The sequence below is a fragment of the Anguilla anguilla genome, chromosome 17, assembly GCF_013347855.1.
Source record: "Anguilla anguilla isolate fAngAng1 chromosome 17, fAngAng1.pri, whole genome shotgun sequence".
Classification (NCBI taxonomy): domain Eukaryota; kingdom Metazoa; phylum Chordata; class Actinopteri; order Anguilliformes; family Anguillidae; genus Anguilla; species Anguilla anguilla.
This window is the reverse complement of record NC_049217.1, coordinates 19,299,093-19,316,922: the sequence shown is the minus strand read 5'-3', so window position 1 is coordinate 19,316,922 and position 17,830 is coordinate 19,299,093. Positions and strand designations below refer to the sequence as shown.

Here is a 17,830-nt window from a genome sequence, read left to right as displayed (position 1 = left end):
TCATTCAATTTTTTCTTACCCTAGCCCTTTGATTGGTCAGTTGTAATTGTTTGCTTAAAGCTGATTGGTTGCGGACCCGCCCAGGAAGTAGCCGCTTTCGCGAGGGTGGCGGTGCTGCTAACTTTTCTGAAGTTGTGGGAAGTAGAAGAGAAGTGTTCATTTGTCAACGATTGTCTTTAAAATCTGCTTTTGCATGTTCATCTTAACTTTTAACAGAGTAAACCAGAACTGTATCGTAGAATCCTGAAATATTTTAAAACATGCATCTGTTTTAATTTCGACTAGCTGGTTAGCCAGGTAGTAGACATGCTGCGTTGCTATTCTGCCATCCAGAGCTCTCCATGTTAACTGGGAGCTAAAATTATATTTAACGTTAACTTATCCAACCTAACTTACTGAGTCACTGTTGACTAATCTTTATTTGTGAACAAAATAAAGTTATAGCTAGCTAATATATATACACTTATCTTTTACAATCTGTCTTTTGGATTCAACGAACATGACGGTAAGTTTTGATCAGCTTTCTTACGTTTTTTCTAAGTTGGAGAGCTAACTCGCGCTAGTTAAGGGACTGTGTTAGTTTGGTTTGCCAGCGTGGCTAACTAGATAACGATTATATTGCGTGAAAAGTTCAAATAAAAAGTCATGCTCGTAACATCAGCGTCGCGAGGCTGTTGACAAACATCCAACCAGGTCAAGAAGGTGGTTATGTTAACGTTATAGCTATCGCTTGTTTTTTCGTTTGTATAGCTAGGTCGCTAACTTGGATACATTCGATGGCTATGCTGCTACGGTACTTTGTTAGCTAGCTCTGGCTATCTACGTTTTTCTGATTAGTCGTCCTCGAGATAAAAGGTTTACCCCACTGGCTATGTTAGCATGTTTATGGGTGGGTGTGCCTGCTTTGTTTATGTTGGGGTACTGTCAGTGTGGGATGTTGTATTGTTATTCTAACATTAGTTAATGCAATGCCATTCTTCTACACTTTTATGATGCTTTGGCTCACAAGTAATTTGCAGCACGGTTTTTGGTGATAGCGAACAGTTAGGACATAGTTACCAGTCTGTTTTGGGTTTGTAAAGTATGGTATAGCGTTAGCTATTTATAACGTTTTATCGTCACCTAGCTAACTTTCCATAAATGTTGTTCCAAGATTAACCGCCTGTTTTATTTACGCATTACAGTACATTGACATATAGATACAAGTTTGCATCATAATTTTTTCATAAGGATAATTTGAAACCGCTGCTTTGGATTTCAGTAATGTTGGGGCCGATAGAAAGAATGCATTCATCCTTCACAGCGGAGTGTGTGTGTTTGCATGTCGACCTGCTTTCAAATGCTGCTGTTTTGATGTTTGCTTGTACTGAAAATGTAAAGCACGTGCAGATGTGACATAAACATCTGCGGTTTCATTTTCATCATATTTCTTTGACCCCCTCCATTTTTCTATCTCTCTTTTTATCCTCCGTTGCCCTGCTTCGTGCCTGCTGGCACAGCATTCTTTTATCATCTCTAGAAGAGCAGGATTTTAAACCTGCAGGCATTGGGACACCGATTTTTCTTTTTGAAAAAACAAAGTGTATCTGACGACACAGGATGGTGATAATTTAGATGTCAGAACGTAAAAATATAGAACTAGTTTTCTTAGGCAACTGTCAAATCATTTCAAATGTGGCAGCTTCTTCATGGCTTGTTTCAAAATATCCTGAAATACCAGTACACTGCAAGCTCATGTTTCAGGCTATCCTGATCTTACCTTTCACCCTCAGCATGTAGAGCGCTGTCAGATAGAGGGGGAATGGTAGAGATCGAGATAAGGGATGTACATAAGAAAGGTCAGTCGATCTTAGACAACAATAATGTTGACTTTTAGACGACAATCATGTTGGTTAAGAACGAAGTTCCATTTCCGCCCTCTGCTTTTTTCCCTGTCCTGGTATCTCTTTCTGTTAGGTAGCAATACTGTGTATTGCAAAGTACAGCGTTAGTGTGTTAACCCTTCCCATTACTGTAATGCCAAACAGGTTTTGTGTCGTCATGTCTCCTCTCTCACTGTGCAGGCAAAGCTGTGTGGATCTCTCTCCTCTGCCTGGTTATCAGTGTATCTGTAATATGCTCTGTTCCCCTGACTAACCACTGTGCATGTTTCTTTGTCTCTTCCATCTTTTCTTTCTCTCTCGCTGTCGCTCACTCTGCCTTCTAAGATGTTTTTGGTGTTTCCTGTTGCTTTTCACACTTCAATAAATTATCTCACTCCACACATCTCCTCTCATGACAACTTATACGCAGGCATCTGCATGTACATGCACGCACACACTCACACAAATACGCACACACACACACTCTCACAAATGCACCATATGCACACACACACATGAATACCAAATGCACAGACAGACTGACACACACACACACACACACACACACACACCATATGCACACTCGGACAGTTAAATCCACAAGTGCCCTTGTAAATTGAGGTGACTAACAGTCCAGATGCGCACACTGAGCTATTTATCATAGTGCCCAGTGCTCATTTGGGCTGGCTTGTATTGTGCTGGCGAGGTGATGCTTAGAAGTGCTGTGGAGCAGAATATTGCTTACTGCAGAAGAAACGGTATCAGCTGTACATCATGATAAGCACAATAGTTTTTTTAGGTTTTCACTTTGAACTTGAGTGCAAACCAGTACATTAAAAAAGTGAGAGCAACTTTGTGTGGTCTTTTTTTTTTTACTGGTTCTCTTTTTATTCTGACGTCTGTGTTTGACACCCTGTCAGTTGTGTCACATTGAATATGGTTAGAGTCATTGAAATAGCCATTTCCCCTTCGTTAACAGCCTGACCTCCTTAACTTCAAGAAGGGATGGATGTCAAAACTGGACGAGAATGGAGAGGTAAATTTATTTATTTATCTATTTTTATCTGTGCCATTTGAACTGTTTCTCACCTTCCATTCACAGTTATAAACTTAAATGAATCTAAAAACACGTTTTTAATGTTGTGTGTGTGTGCGTGTGCGCGCTTGCGTGCATGTGTTTGAAGTGATAGTTTCGATTTCCAGGTGTGTGCGCTCTTGAATGACAGAAGGGGTTTAGTGGTTTAACTGGCGGATTTAGCGGTTTAACTGGCGGGTTCTGGTTGTGAATATAAATTTGTGGCTGCATTTTTCCTTTGGTGCGGTGCATTAAACAATTTTTTAAAAAAACCCCAAACAACACATACCATAATCTTAAAATTATGGCATGACAACCTTTCATTATCTGGTACATTATCCGGCTCGGTGTTCTGGCTCTCAATGGATCGCATGCGTCTCAGTGAATTTGGAGATGTGTGAAAATAGCGTGCCGTAATTACAGGCCGGTGAATAGGCGGTGTTGTGAAACTGGAGTGGGCTGACTGGCATGTGTGTCCTGTGTGTGTCTGCAGTGGAAGAAGCACTGGTTTGTGCTGACAGAGGCCGGGCTGAGGTACTACAGAGATTCCGGGGCGGAGGAGGTGAGCGTTTGCACACGGTGGTTTGTTTCTGGTACAGCACAGTGCTATCAACTGCTAATTGGCTTGATGATGCCAGGGTCAATGCGTAGCTGAGGAAACCTGAGTTTACCAGCCAAAGATAAAGGGCTTATTGGCATTTATTGAATGTTGTGAAGCTTCTAGTTTTCAGTTTTCATTTCTTCTGAATTCCTATCTCAGGTACTGGGTACAAACCAAACTTGGTTTGTGTTGTACCCTAACAGCCTGTCCCGTGTCACTCCTTTGTCTCTCCGCTTGACAGAAAGATGACCTTGACGGAGAGATCGACCTGAAATCCTGTGTGAAGGTGTCCGAGTTTGATGTGGAGAAGAACTACGGCTTCCAGATACAGGTGAGTGAGTTCCAGCGGCTCTGTCTTTACATGAAGTAGGCGTGGGCCGCTCTCTGCCTTTGCATGGTGGGACTTGTTTTGGTTCTGTGTGCGTTAGCCTTTCTCTTCCTCAGTAATGCAGAGTTCTGTGGCGTTTCGCGGTAAGCAGTGTGTTCATTATGGCGATCTCTTATCCACCCCAGACTCGGGAGGCGGTGTTCACGCTGTCGGCCATGACGGCGGGCATCAGGAGGAACTGGATTGAGGTTCTGAGGAAGAGCATTCGGCCCAGCAGTTCCCCTGACCTCACACAGTGAGTGATGAGAACAGCAGCCCTGTGACTGCAGTGTGGATACTGTAGTGTGGATACTGTGTCTGTAGTGTGGATACTGTGACTGCAGTGTGGATACTGTAGTGTGGATACTGTGACTGCAGTGTGGATACTGTAGTGTGGATACTGTGACTGCAGTGTGGATACTGTAGTGTGGATACTGTACACACACTTCAGCACACCACAGACCTGCAGTAGCAGTAAAGCAGGCACCGGCCTCTGCTGCTTGCACAGTGAGTCAGTGCTGATAGGCTTTGTACGCCTCTCTCTTTCTCAGGTTGCCTGACAGCAGTAGTGATAAGGAGAATTCCCACTGCCTGTCCCGCCCACTTTCGTCTCGCTGGCCATCAACCCGGCAACCCCACTGTGACCCCAGTTCAGAGGTCACCACCTCTGCAGCCACACCGCACCGATTTGACTACGTAGAACTGGCTCCCGTGCCAACAGCCTCTCCCCCACCAGCCGCCAATCAGAGGGAGTGGCCAGAGCAGGTCACCGGCAGGGAGACGGGCCACAGCCAATGGGAGGCCCTGTTGCACAGGAAGGAGGCGGGCTCTGGCTCTAACCAGAAGCTGCGAATCGAGGAGGAGATTGAGAAGAAGTGGGCGGAGTTTGAGAAGCTGCCCTTAAAGGAGATGAGATCGCTGCCACTGATTGGCTCTCGTACTGGTCATCAAGCCAACGAGGCGCTGCAGAGGGAGGTAGTGAGTGGAGCTGATTTTCAATTTGCACAAGAGCAAATGAACAAAATGATATAGATTATATACATTTTGTTGCTGCTGAGCTTTGTTACTGTTCAGAGTGGTGAGCAATATGAAGATAATCATTTTATTATACTTGCAGCTCTATAGTGCTATATATTAATTTATATCATGATATCCTGCCAGTAATCATTTCAATATGGGGTGGTAGTCATATACACAAAAATGTGTCATAGTTTTCGGATAATATATTGCTCACCCCTGCCTGTAATTAAAGTTCTGTTGCTTACCTGTCGTTACAGTCTCAGTCTCCAGGACAGAGACGGTTCCTCTGCCCCTGAGGTTGGAACCGTACTTTCCAATAATCTGCTCACAGTGCATGAGCGCTCAAAAGCAGATCTAAAAGAACTCTTTCTGAATTCCCTCAGCTGATCTGTGAACATCAGCATTCAGTTGTTATGCAAATTGGATGCATTTTGGTTCCTGTCTCAGGGCGTTGATTTTCATTGCAGAGGAAACGCTGTCGGCATGGTCACTGAGTGCATGCCTGCTTCGCTTTGCTGTGTGTGTGGTGTGTGTGGTGTGCGTGTGCACGCGGTGTGTGCGTGTGTGGCGTTCTTTAGCGTTCTCCCGGTTTCCCTTCTTCAGGTGGCGTCTCTGAAGCAGCAGCTGGAGAGGTTGAGGAGCGGGGGAGGGGGGGCAGGGGGGAGGGGCGGGGGAGGGTGTGGGCTGGAGGCGCCGTGCGGCCGCAGTCTGGCCGCGATGGAGAAGGCCCACACGCAGGCGCTGGAGGAGATGCAGAAACAGCACGAGCGCGAAACCAGGAAGTTGGAGAGGGACAGAGACAGGCTGCTGTGGGAGGAGACTCAGGCCACTGCACAAGGTCTGCACGCTCTGTCCCTCTGTCCTCCTGTCTGTCTGTTCTGTCTGTCCGTCTGTCCTCCTGTCTGTGCGTCTGTCCTCCTGTCTGTCCATTCTGTCTGTCCCTCTGTCCTCCTGTCTGTCTGTTATGTCTGTCCTCCTGTCTGTCTGCCTCTGTCCCTCTGTCTTCCTGTCTGTCCGTGTGTCTGTCCTTCGATCCTTCTGTGCGTCTGTCCCTCTGTCCTCCTGTCTCTGCATCTGTCCCTCTGTCCTCCTGTCTCCGTGTGTCTGTCCCTCTGCCCTCCTGTCCCCCTGAGTGTCTCTCCCTCCCTCTGTCCACCTGTGCATCTGTCCCTCTTCGCACCTATGCCTCTGTCCCTATATCTGTACCTTTGTCCATCTGTCAGTGTGACCAGTTCTTCGTACACTCAAACATCTTTTTTGATTAAGCCAGTAATTATAAACATACTGGTGTTCAGTCCGTATAGGTCTAAGTCCATGCACATACTGAACGATACTAGGTGATGTTCTGTGTGTCTGCCCGTTTTAAACTCTCTTTGGGCTTGTGATATTCAGTCAATGTGTGAGTGGTTCTCACCCTGTCCAGTTTTAATATATCTTTAATATATCTGATGTTGAGACAGTGTGTATACCTGACTGAATGATGCTGAGTAATTCTCTGTCTGTTTCCGTAGCGATGGAGGTGCTGAAGAAGGCGCACAGGGAGGAGCAGCAGAGGGAGGTGGAGAGGGTCAGGAGGCTGTGCGGAGGAGGTGGTGATACTGAGACTCTGCACGCACAGCATCAGTGAGTCCCCCTGTTCTGCGCAGCTTTCTATATGCCTGCGCAGCTCTCCGTATGCCTGCGCAGCTCTCTGTATGCCTGCGCAGCTCTCTATATGCCTGCGCAGCTCTCCGTATGCCTGCGCAGCTCTCCGTATGCCTGCGCAGCTCTCTATATGCCTGTGCAGCTCCCTGTATGCCTGCGTAGAGAGGTGTGGAAAAAAACACGATTCTATTCTTTAGCAGGATCGCTACTCTCTCCCTCTATCTCTCCATGTTTCTCTACCCCCCACCCTGTCATTTCTTGCTCTCTCTCCATGTCTTTTTGCTCTCTCTCTCCATCTTTCTCTCTACATCTTCCCCTCTCCCTGTCTCTCCATCTCTATTTTTCAATGTCTCTTGCATTCCCACCTTCTGTCCATCTCTTGCGTTCTCCTCATCACTCGTTGTTTCTCCCTGTCTCTTCGTTTCCCTCTCCCCCTCCCTCATGCCTCTCAGTTATGGCTCTATTGTAGAACGTGGCACAGTAACAGAGTAATTGCTCCCAAATATACTCTGTTGTACTCCCGCACCCTTCTCCTCAGTTAAGCTCATTGAAATGCCACCCAGCTTCACTGTAGCAAACTGTTCTGCATCATACCCTGCTACATGCAAACCGTTCAACACATTTTTCAAAGTCCATGTACATTCTGCCGAGTACGCACTTGTAATCTTTCTGCCAAGTATGCACTCATAATCATTCTGCCAAGTATGCACTCATATAATCACTTATGCACTCTCATACTGCACTGGCTGTGTGGGCATGCTTGCAAGGCACCTCGGGAATGCAGACTTGTTTAGCCACGGATCACGGTTCTGTCAGTTTGCCCAGATAATTCAGGACTGTGGCAAATCTGACATGTTTGCGCTTGGCTGAAGGAACTGTGCCATATTTCATACAAGGCAGTAAAAACGGGTCTTTCATGGATGGCACCAGTGAACATACAGCACTGCACAGTGTATGCACATGCACCAGTGAACAGCCAGTACTGCACAATGCATGCACATGCATATGCACCAGTGAACAGCCAGTACTGCACAGTCCATGCACATGCATATGCACCAGTGAACAGCCAGTACTACACAGTGTATGCACATGCACCAGTGAACAGCCAGTACTGCACAGTGCATGCGCATGCATCATTGAACAGACAGCACTGCGCAGTGTGTGCACATGCACCAGTGAACAGACAGTGTTACACAGTGTATGCACATGCTGTACGGTATATGGGAGGTAAGCAGGAGCTGCAACACTATCTCTTAAATGGCACTAAGCCCATCTCCCTGTTGTAGCTGGCTTGGTTTGCATCTCAGCTGATGGGAGTCTTGCATGCTGCTCAGCTGCTGTTGTCCCTGAGGCTGTTTTAGAATGGGACCTGTACTCGCCCACATTGTGTTTGTGCACCTCTGTTTCCACTGCAGGCAGCATCTGTTTGATGTGTGACGGACAGCCTGTTTGTGTTTATAGTCACTCCTCCTCTTAAAAGATTATTATAAAATCAGTGCGTATGAGATTGAGTAATGCTAAAAGTGCATATGTACACTTTCTCTCTCACATGCACGCACACAAACATACACACACTTACACACACACACTAACATACACGCACTCACGCTCACACACACACTCACACACTCTCATTCTCTTGTCCCCTCAGGTCAGAGATGCGGGACCTACGGAGGGAGCTGGACAGCCTGTCAGAGAGATACTCCCAGAAGTGCCTGCAGCTGAACAGGGCTGAGCAGAGCAGCGGGGAAAGAGAGAGGGAGATCAGCCGCAGGGAGAGAGAGATGGAGCAGCTGAGGAAGGAGAACCAGGTGGAGGAGAGCGGAGAAAGGGGGGGGGGGGTGTGGAATTTGCACACGTACAGAATACTGTGTAGCAACCTGGGCTGTGAATTCCCAACCTGAGGGTCATTGGTTCAAGTCGCCGCTGGGGCACTGTTGTAAAGCCAGGTGCTTTCTGCAATCGCTCCAGTAAAAATGACAGATGTACACAGTGGCAGTTTATAATGCAGTTACAAGAGCAATTGGCAAATGCAGTAGAGCCAAGATTATTGTAGGTGTTTTTGCATTGCCCTGTTCGGAACCCCTATCGTTCTCACTCTGAGCGGATTGCATTGTCAGTTCACTTCCTGTCACTTCCTTTGTCACTATTTCTGTCTGTAGCAGCTGTGAGTGAGTGTCTCAGTGCGTGCGGCTCACTCTCCCCCCCCTCCCCTCTCTGTCCCATAGGAGCTACAGTCCAGTCTGATGGAGGAGATCAGCCACATGCGCACCAAAGGTCAGGGGTCAGAGGTCATCTCCCCAGACAACTGTGAGCGAAACTCCTGTGAACTAGAGGTGAGTCGCAGAGTTAATGATGAAAGAGACTTTGAGCATGCAGAAACATAGGCCTTAGAGGGCTGTTGTTTTTTATTTATTTAAATAGATTTAGGAAGGCAATTACATTTATAGCTTAAGGGTCTTTATTTCTCTATGGGATTCATTAATTATGATTTATTGAAGAACATTATTTAAATAACATCACTGTCTGGTAATTGTTAATAAAACAAGTGTTCACCTTTTTTTGTTTTGTGTTTTCTTTTGATTGCTTTGTACTTTTTTATTGGATGTTGAATGCACCCTGGCTGGTGAATACCGCACCTCACTGTAAATCCCACATAGTTGAGGATTTGGTGAGGCCTCAATGGGATCCACATTAGTGCATTATGCTGCACAGTGACATCTGGTGGTTGGTCACAGGTACTTTGGTGTCCAAATGGTCAAAGTCATTTGATAAAAAAATAGGACCAGAAGGTATCCTGATCTCTGTAAAGGGTGGAGCTGGCAGGTGCTGTCGGACGTTGGCTCTGTTTCGTCATAGCATAACACTATGATTGTTCAAAGTCAGTGAGTCATTCATGGCTCAGGGAAAGCTCCACCCACTCAGGGTCAAGGAAGCCTCACGTGACTTCTTATTGCTCTTATTGTGTGGCTAGTTCTTAAGATTATCTCTGTACCATTGTTCTCCAATGCTGTAATCTCATTGGCTGTTCCATTGTTCTCTGATGCTCTAATGGCATTGGCTATCCGGTGTTGATCTCATTTGTCTTGCAGGTGCTGTTGCGAGTGAAGGAGAAGGAGGCGCAGTACCTGTACAGGGAGATCACCTGCCTCAGGAACGAACTGCAGTCTCTACACATGGTAGTCATTCACTGTGTGCATTCGTATGCTCATGCGTGCCGTGCCTTAAATTGCAAAAGGATATGCTAAGTAGCTTGTTGGTGGTCTGTTCTGTTCTGTCTCTTGTTGTTTTGCTGGGAATCTGGGATTTCTCTCACTCTGAATGTCTCTGGCTCCCTATGTGGCTGGACCAGGAGAAGCAGACAGCCTGTGACCGCTACAAGGAGGTGTACGCAGAGATGAACCTGATCAAGAGCCGCAGCGAGCAGGAGATAGAGGCCCTGAAGGACCATCTGAAGCTTGCATTAGCTGCACTGCATGAGAGAGAACTGTTTGGGAACAGCCTGGAGCACTGAGACTCACACAGGTACTCAATACTGAAGCACTGAAACTCACACAGGTACTCTACTAAAGCACTGAGACTCACACAGGTACTCTACTAAAGCACTGAGACTCACACAGGTACTTTACTAAAGCACTGAGACACACATGTACGCAATACTGGAGAACAGTTACTCAATGCTGGAGTACGGAGTCTCACACAGGTACTCAATGCTGGATTACAGGGTCTCACACAGGTACTCAATATTGGAGCACTGAGACTCACACAGGTACTCAATACTGGCATACTGGCACTCATGCAGATACAGTAGAGGAGGTCTACTGCTGATATCCTTCACATAATTATCTTAGAGTTGAGTTCTGGGAATGAATTGATTTCTGTGTTTCAAAGCTCTCCAGAACCAATTGTCATGAAGTGACTGTTTACAATAAAGCTAAACCCTGTTAACATGATTGACATGTTGGACCAATAAGAGCTGCTTTATATACTCAGTGTGGAGTGTGAAATTTTAAGCACAGAATGCCGTAGAAAAAAAAACAAAACTTTCCACGTATTCAGAGAACTCTCAAAGAGGACATCTCTCATAGAGATTTTATAGACTCGCTCTCAGAGAACACCATACTGTTAATCTCATGTGCTCTTAGTAATAATGATTTTTCTCTCTCGTTTTGGTTTCTGTTAGTAACCAGGGCAATGAAGAGATGGTCCCTAAGGAACGAAAAAGCCTTCCAGTGCTGTGGAAGATGCAGATAGTGCCTTAGCTTTCAATCAATCAGCCAATGAGCAGTGAAGACTGGCTGATCAGTTACATACACTGGGTCGCCCAAATATGAATCTGCACTTTTTTATCTTTGGGTTTTTTATTGAGTGTGTGAGCGAGTGTGTGTCTGGGGGGATGGGGTTATTTTTAAGAAATACTTTTTTATGGAATCATTGTGTCTGTCCCGTGGAGAGTGTGTCTAGGTGCAGTGCAATACAGTACGTTTTGGATTTTTAGTTTTTATTTTTTGTTGCCTGTCTGATGAAACCATTTGCATGTCCAATTCACCTGACACAGATCAGATTTATTATACCATTCCGTGAACTATCAAACCTACATGACAAAGGCTTTATTGTCTGTTTAATTCAGTAGCCATGGTTTATGTTAGGTTAGTGGGGTGAGATAATCATGATTTTGGTCAGCAAATCATAGATTATCTTCACGTTTTATTTTTTGATTACTTTTTTTTTATTTTTTTTTTTAACTTTTTGCAAATGTAAAAGTTTTGAAAATGAGAGACGGGTTGTCTGAGTCTTAAGTAGAGCCACGGAGGAAGAATGTTTTACAGCTGTGCACTTAATGCTGAAATAAGTGGGACATATGGATAAATGCTGTTCCTCATGAAACGCCAGTCACTGGGAGAATCAGAGAACCTAAAGCGGACACAGACGCTGGGGGGAGGAAGAGCTACACTGCTTATCTCATTCTGTGCCTGACAGTCTACAGAGTTGCACCGCAGCTTTCTTACATTGCTCAGCTATGATCCGTCAGGACGGTTGAAATGACCATTTGTACTGTTCACCGCTGACCCCTTCCATTTAAAACTGAAGAGGAGATGGAGGCATAATATTTGACGTGTGTCAGACCAGCTGGATCTGGTTGTAGCTTTGTGAACTGGTGAATTTATATTGGAGAAATATTACATTTGATGAAACATAACACTTGCACCACTGATTTTAAGTACCCAACAATATGCAATTTATGAGTTTTTATAATGAGTAAAATGTATGTACGAGCATTTGGTTTACATAATGTAAAGGTAATGCGAGTGCACATAAAATGGGGGTACTATGTATAAAAGGGGCTATAACTCCTATACGGAATACGCAGTATGGATGCTGACTCAAAGCTGACTCTGCACTTTATCCTCATATTCAGTGCTTTATTTCAAATCAAATGTCCTGGAGTACAGAGCCAAAACAACAAAAATTGTGGCACTGTCCCAATACTTTTGTATTAAAATATAGAAATAAAGTAGATAAGACTACAGGAATAATCAATCACTAATTGTGTAATTGCATAGATATGACAGGTAACATGACACTTATAATATTGGTTATTCACCCAATAGCGATATCAAACACACGTTATTTATATAATGCATTTTAAAAAGGCTTTACTAAACACTTTACAGTTTACCCTGGCCTAAACCAGGGTATATTTAATTGGTCAGCAGAATAATTGCATGTATAAAATATAGTTTATCACTTAAATGTAGACCAATTGTGGACACAAGGTATCAAAGACTCTATATGACTAACAGCTTTACTTTATACATTACCCAATTATAAGTCTAAGATCCAGTCATACAAAAACAAAAAAAAGGTACGTGAGGCTTTATGTTTTGAATAGATTTGTTGTCATATCTGGTTAAATCAAGTGTCATCTATGCACATATATAAGATTTGGTCTTCTTGACATCCCAAATGGTTAAATGTGAGAAAATGCTATTCTTTGCTTACAGGTAAGGAATAATGTATTTTTGCAATACATATTCATGATGTCACATTCCATGCATGACACAAAGTACTATACATAACATCTAACAAAATAAAAAAGTAAACCATAGATGACTGCGCTTTCTTTCCATCTATAGAGATGAAATATAATACCAGGTGAACTTTTAAGTTGATGGTTCATTATAAAGTTTGGCCCATTGAGTGTATGGAGTCCTGTGGTCTGTAACCATCTGTTTTTCATTTCCGGCTTGCTATGGGAACTGAGCATGCGCAAAGGCCGACAGGGTAGAGGACGCAGCAACAAACATGGCGACTACTGCGGCAACCCGCGGTGCAGCTGGCGCTGTCCGAGTCGTTAAACCAATTTTCAGTCGAGACCTGGATGAGGCCAAGCGACGTGTTCGGGAGCTCTACAGGGCCTGGTACCGAGAAGTGCCAAACACAGGTAAAGATATCTTCCGTGGTCATTTGAACACGGCCAAGCCAAAACTAGACGTCAAGGTCGCAGAGCTAACGTTAGCTAGTGTATATTGCCCCTAGTCTACATGCCAGCTAGGTGGTTTTGTTAACTCTTCCTTTGGGTCTTGTAGCGGAATTGTTAGTTTGATCATTAATGTTTTATATTAGAGTCGCTGGGGTTTTTGCTTCATAATTGCCTCACTACGATTAAGCCTGTAACGCTAGCAATCTAAGTGGCCGGGCTTATCTTGCTTGCTGAGGGTGAGCAGCTGTGTAATTTGCAATGTGTCTTGGCCTAGCCTTTTGTGCATTGATAAAGACAAGTTATGTCAAGATAACTTACTAAATTATCTGTAGATATTTTATTTTGGCCAGCTAGCAAGGTAGCTACTTTGACGTTATTTTCGACGTTAGTTTTACTAGAAATCAACAGGTCTGGGCAGTAACGTCTTAGTGTCCGTTTGATGTAAGGTACATCTTTCATTCTTCAATTGCTTAAGACCTAATCACCTATTTGCTTAATTCAAGTTCTATACTTTGAACTTCTGTACAATATCCATTGTGATAATCCCTCCCCTTCTTGGATTTTGAATGGAATCCCTTATGAACAAATAGTACCCAGTGCAACTATGTGCTGTTTAATTCTGTGAAGAATGTAGCTGTTCACCTAAATCAATTCCAAGAGGGCCTGTGTCTATGCAGGTTTTTGCTCCCAACAGTTGCCCTGGCTCAGTCAGCTAAGTAGTTGTATAGAAAAACCGGTTCACTCCCAGATTAGACTGCAATAAAACACTACACTACAAGTATACAGGCAAAATAGCATTAATCAACTGCTGTTCATATCACAGAATGTTCCTAGAATGTCTGATCATATTAATGATCGGGTTAATTAAGAGCAGCATTTGGACTGAAATGCAGAAACAGATGTGACCCTTCTTGCCCATCTCTGACCTAATGTTGTGCATCTCATTTGTAGTTTCATTATACCAGCTGGACATTACGGTTAAGCAGGGCAGAGACAAAGTGAGAGAGATGTTTAACAAGAATCGACACATCACTGATCCCAGAGTTATTGACATGCTTGTCATCAAGGTAAATTGCCTCTTCAGTTATACGACTTCATTATTATTATTATTAGTAGCATTTGAAGATTAAAAAAATTAGTTTTTTTTATCAACTAGTTACAACACACACAAGTGATTTATTCCGGTTGTTTGTATATGAATGTAATGGGGTTTATACCTTTGCAAGTCATCTGCTATGTCAATATTTTTGACCTACATCTGACTTCCATCAGGGTAAGATGGACCTGCAGGAGACCATACATATTTGGAAGCAGAAGACTCATATCATGCGGTACTTCCATGAGACTGAGACCCCTCGCCCAACAGACTTCCTGTCGAAATTTTACTCTGGGCATGACCCTTGAACTCTGTCACCCCTTCCCCTCATCCTATTTCCAGTGTAACTAGGAGTTTCCAATTGTTGATCTGTAAATATACACCATGATACCCGATTTTTTAAATTGTTTTATTGTGTCTTCATTCTTTACACTTTAAATCTGTCAAGATATTGTGCTGTTAACTCTGAATATTTGCTGCCCGTTGTCAGATGAAATGACCTGATCTTGGTCAGTTAAAGGCATAGTATGCAGGATTTTTTAGCCTGGGTTTACAATTAGAGAAGTCTCCTCTGTCTTCAACCCCGCCCACTCACCTCTGAGTACTTGATTGAGTCACAGACACGTGAATTCATTAGAAACTACTGGTAAATTTCTCCCAACAATTACTTGGACCGGATATTAGACTACATTGGGACAGACCCAACATACAAATATTTTGAAACCCGGACATTCCGTTCAAAAACTGGACATCTAGAAACCATAGCTGCATAGCTAGAGGTAAGGTTGCTTATAGCTCCAACAGAAAAGGCTTGTCTTTTTTGCTTCACTGTATTTGGGCCATTACAGTGGCTAGCTAGCTATCATAACAAACCCTGTTGAAATCTGACCCCACCCCTCCCCACACAGAAACACGCACCACACCCAGAAACATCCCAAACTAATTGTAGAACAAATACAGGTAAAGGTTCACAAATTCGGCAAAAGTGTAAGGACTGAGATTGCCAAGTGCATCATAGATATGCCTTAGCATGGCTATTTTATGATATTTTCAAGTTTAAAATCCTGTATAGTACACCTTAAAATTTAGCATTTAAGGACATGTGCAGGTAGTTGAAGCACAGGGAAATAGGTGATATTGCCTCCAGGATTTGGTTCCCTTGTCCAGTAATTTGTTGGCTAGTGAAAACAAGCTATTTACTTTCATACTGCACAAATTTTTTGTTGGACTGCAGTCGTACTGAGCTTACTTAAGAGACAATCCACCCCAGTGGTCTTGGCTTGAATGCTTTATTTTCAGACACTGTTTGAATGACATCACACTCAGAGGTTTCACGCATCTCAAAATCAAATTGCACTTTAATTTCAGTTAATATAGGTCTAAAGAAAACACTATACAGTAGTGTTTTATTGCTATGCTTTTTTTTCTTATAAAAAGACATTCCAGGAGGTAAAACAAGGTGTCAAAGGAATCTGACATGCACACGGTTCACTTTTTGCTTAAACTGTACACGAAAATTATGAATGACAGAGAGCAGCACCCTGTATTGCTCTTTCAAATAGAAGGTGTAGGATCCGTGAGGTAAAGGGGAATCGAGGAAGGGAATTCAGCCATGTTCTGGAGGAGTGACTGACGGCTGCCAAATCTTCGTAAGCTGCTCCTCTTCCCCTGATTCCCTCTGGGCTCGGCCATTGTGGAAATACTCTGCAGGGAGAACCGGGGAAAATCCATGACCTTGAGTCAGAAAGCTGCAGATGTGTTGTAGGATTCAGATTTAATGATTTTTTTTTCTTTCTGTAATATACTTTAAAGATGGATATCACTTGACAATCCAAATGTGTAAAATGTAAGTCATTACTCCCCAGTCTCCTTTAATAATTAAGTCATTTGTACAAGAAATCAATTCTGCTAATGGATGATCTGTACTGTAACTGGAGCAAATAATGAAAAAAGTAAAATCATTACTAGTTCACAACATTTATCACCATTTCTACAACTTCTTACACTCAATATCTCTAATACTGCCACTGTTCAGTCTATGATGCATAGGCACATCAGGCCAAGGTGTAATGTATACAGAATACTACAATGTAGAGTTGTCGATTACCAACTGACAAACATCTTGATGTCAGGCAAAAAATGTTTTGCACCGACAATTCATTCTTCCTACACCATATTCGTCGCATCCAGTCGCTTTTACCACACTTCATTTGTAAACGAATTCAGTTAAACTTGAACCATACATCATACAGATTGGCATCAATGTATGAAGCACGAAGGTAACTACATGACGAAGGAGTTGCGTATTAACTGTTCAAAGTACGTGGGTATATTAAGTTACTGGGTACGGTGTTCATATCCATGTGTTGCAAGTTGTACGTCGCTGCTTACTGCCGCTAGTTCAGTCGTCGTCGTCGTCATCATCGGGAACGAAGATATCGTGTTCCTCCAGATAGGCAGCGAAATTTTTGCTAATCAATGTCCCCACGTAAAGGAAGGGCACCGTCACCACGGTCATCCGGAAAAGACCGAAGGAGGTCTGAATGACAATTAGGAAGACCACTGTTACTCTATTCAGGATTTCTGTTCTTTACTGGTTTATAACTGGTCTGTCTGGCTGACATACACAAATCAGATACTATTAGCTCCCCGGCACGATAAGGTTGCCTTCGGCCAAGCTTTGTCTCAGTTTCTTGCTTTCCCGGAACAAGCAATGCATTGTGATAAATGTAGCATGTATAACGTAAATGCGTCCATTCAATGTCTACTGATACTAGCCTATTATCAGGGAAATCTGCTAGTAGGTTGCAGTATAGCAGTAACATTATATTGTTAATATTTAACGTAAAGTTCTAACTTCCTGCCTTATCAATTGCAACCGACTGTATTAGCGTATGCCAATTCGCCGCTGTCACTGTCAATTAAACACCTCGAGCTTCCATTTGTATTACGGATCCCGAATAGTAACGCTGTGGTTATCTGTAATTATTTTATTACGCTATTAAATGTACTGCAATTTTTAAGAGAAACCTAGCTACTTGGTCGAGTCTCTCTCTCTCATAGTTTGTTACTTCCAAAGGGCAAGAAGCGATCTCCTTTTTCTATGCACACTTACTTTCACCGGCTGTGGTGGAATGCCGCCAGATGCCGTGGAGACAGTGTTTCGGTACAGTGTTAAACGCGCAGCGGGGCATTTTGTCCCAGTATTTAGTGTTGAAACTCCGGCGCTTTTCAGAGCCGAGAGCCGGGAAAGACGAAACACAGCCGACGCCATCTTTTCCTGACTGTAGTCTGTTAGAGGACTGACGTTTATTTCGGGGCGGGCCCTTGCCTTGCCTGTTTCAGTGCACGCCTTTCACCATGGCGATCTGCAATAAATACATTTTCTCTTGACTGGGAGTTGGATATCTTTTCTCTTAGCTGTCTTACCGAGCGTCAAACCACTCCTCCAGAGATAATATATGGTCAGCACTGGTAACACAGATTGTAGCAGGAGGGAACGCCCTGGTAACGACCTGTGTTGACAAAACAGTTGACAGTTGTACTTGAGGGCGCTTTCCGTTTTGGAAATAGTTGACGCCATACAGTAGTTTTTTTAATCAAACCTTTAAATACCCCCGTCACTCAGTTTTATGTCATTTAATGCATTTTTTTGCATATGTTAAGTTGTTTTATGGACGG

The 17,830-nt window shown here is 43.6% G+C and overlaps 2 protein-coding genes and 1 long non-coding RNA gene across 3 annotated transcripts; 2 read left to right on the top strand and 1 right to left on the bottom strand.

Annotated features, from left to right (window-relative positions):
- Positions 1-81: 81 nt before the first annotated feature.
- On the top strand, positions 82-10,787 carry triobpb (TRIO and F-actin binding protein b). Its single transcript, XM_035398936.1, has 13 exons — positions 82-505; positions 2,842-2,898; positions 3,431-3,499; positions 3,780-3,869; positions 4,052-4,161; positions 4,457-4,935; positions 5,584-5,763; positions 6,437-6,548; positions 8,221-8,380; positions 8,798-8,905; positions 9,662-9,748; positions 9,922-10,094; positions 10,753-10,787. The coding sequence occupies exons 1-12, from the start codon at positions 500-502 to the stop codon at positions 10,081-10,083; spliced, it is 1,620 nt and encodes a 539-aa protein (XP_035254827.1). The 5' UTR covers positions 82-499; the 3' UTR covers positions 10,084-10,094; positions 10,753-10,787.
- A 2,032-nt stretch (positions 10,788-12,819) lies between these two features.
- ndufa6 (NADH:ubiquinone oxidoreductase subunit A6) lies at positions 12,820-14,553 on the top strand. Its single transcript, XM_035399120.1, has 3 exons — positions 12,820-13,014; positions 14,005-14,120; positions 14,326-14,553. Exons 1-3 carry the CDS (start codon positions 12,876-12,878, stop codon positions 14,455-14,457), a joined length of 387 nt encoding a protein of 128 aa, XP_035255011.1. The 5' UTR covers positions 12,820-12,875; the 3' UTR covers positions 14,458-14,553.
- An 868-nt stretch (positions 14,554-15,421) lies between these two features.
- LOC118217256 lies at positions 15,422-17,585 on the bottom strand. Its single transcript, XR_004763148.1, has 2 exons — positions 17,265-17,585; positions 15,422-15,853 (listed from the first exon to the last, which is right to left on the bottom strand). It is a non-coding gene; the product is annotated as an uncharacterized LOC118217256 (long non-coding RNA).
- Positions 17,586-17,830: the final 245 nt, after the last annotated feature.

Bases quoted from the DNA above. Each gene is read 5' to 3' on its own strand.
- triobpb (XM_035398936.1), top strand. The intron at 4,936-5,583 runs AGATTATATACA...GAGGGGGGGCAG, and splicing joins GCAAATGAACAAAATGATAT to GGGGGAGGGGCGGGGGAGGG. The intron at 8,906-9,661 runs GTGAGTCGCAGA...TTTGTCTTGCAG, and splicing joins GAAACTCCTGTGAACTAGAG to GTGCTGTTGCGAGTGAAGGA.
- ndufa6 (XM_035399120.1), top strand. From the start codon at position 12,876: ATGGCGACTACTGCGGCAACCCGCGGTGCAGCTGGCGCTGTCCGAGTC. The intron at 13,015-14,004 runs GTAAAGATATCT...TCTCATTTGTAG, and splicing joins CCGAGAAGTGCCAAACACAG to TTTCATTATACCAGCTGGAC. The intron at 14,121-14,325 runs GTAAATTGCCTC...GACTTCCATCAG, and splicing joins TTGACATGCTTGTCATCAAG to GGTAAGATGGACCTGCAGGA.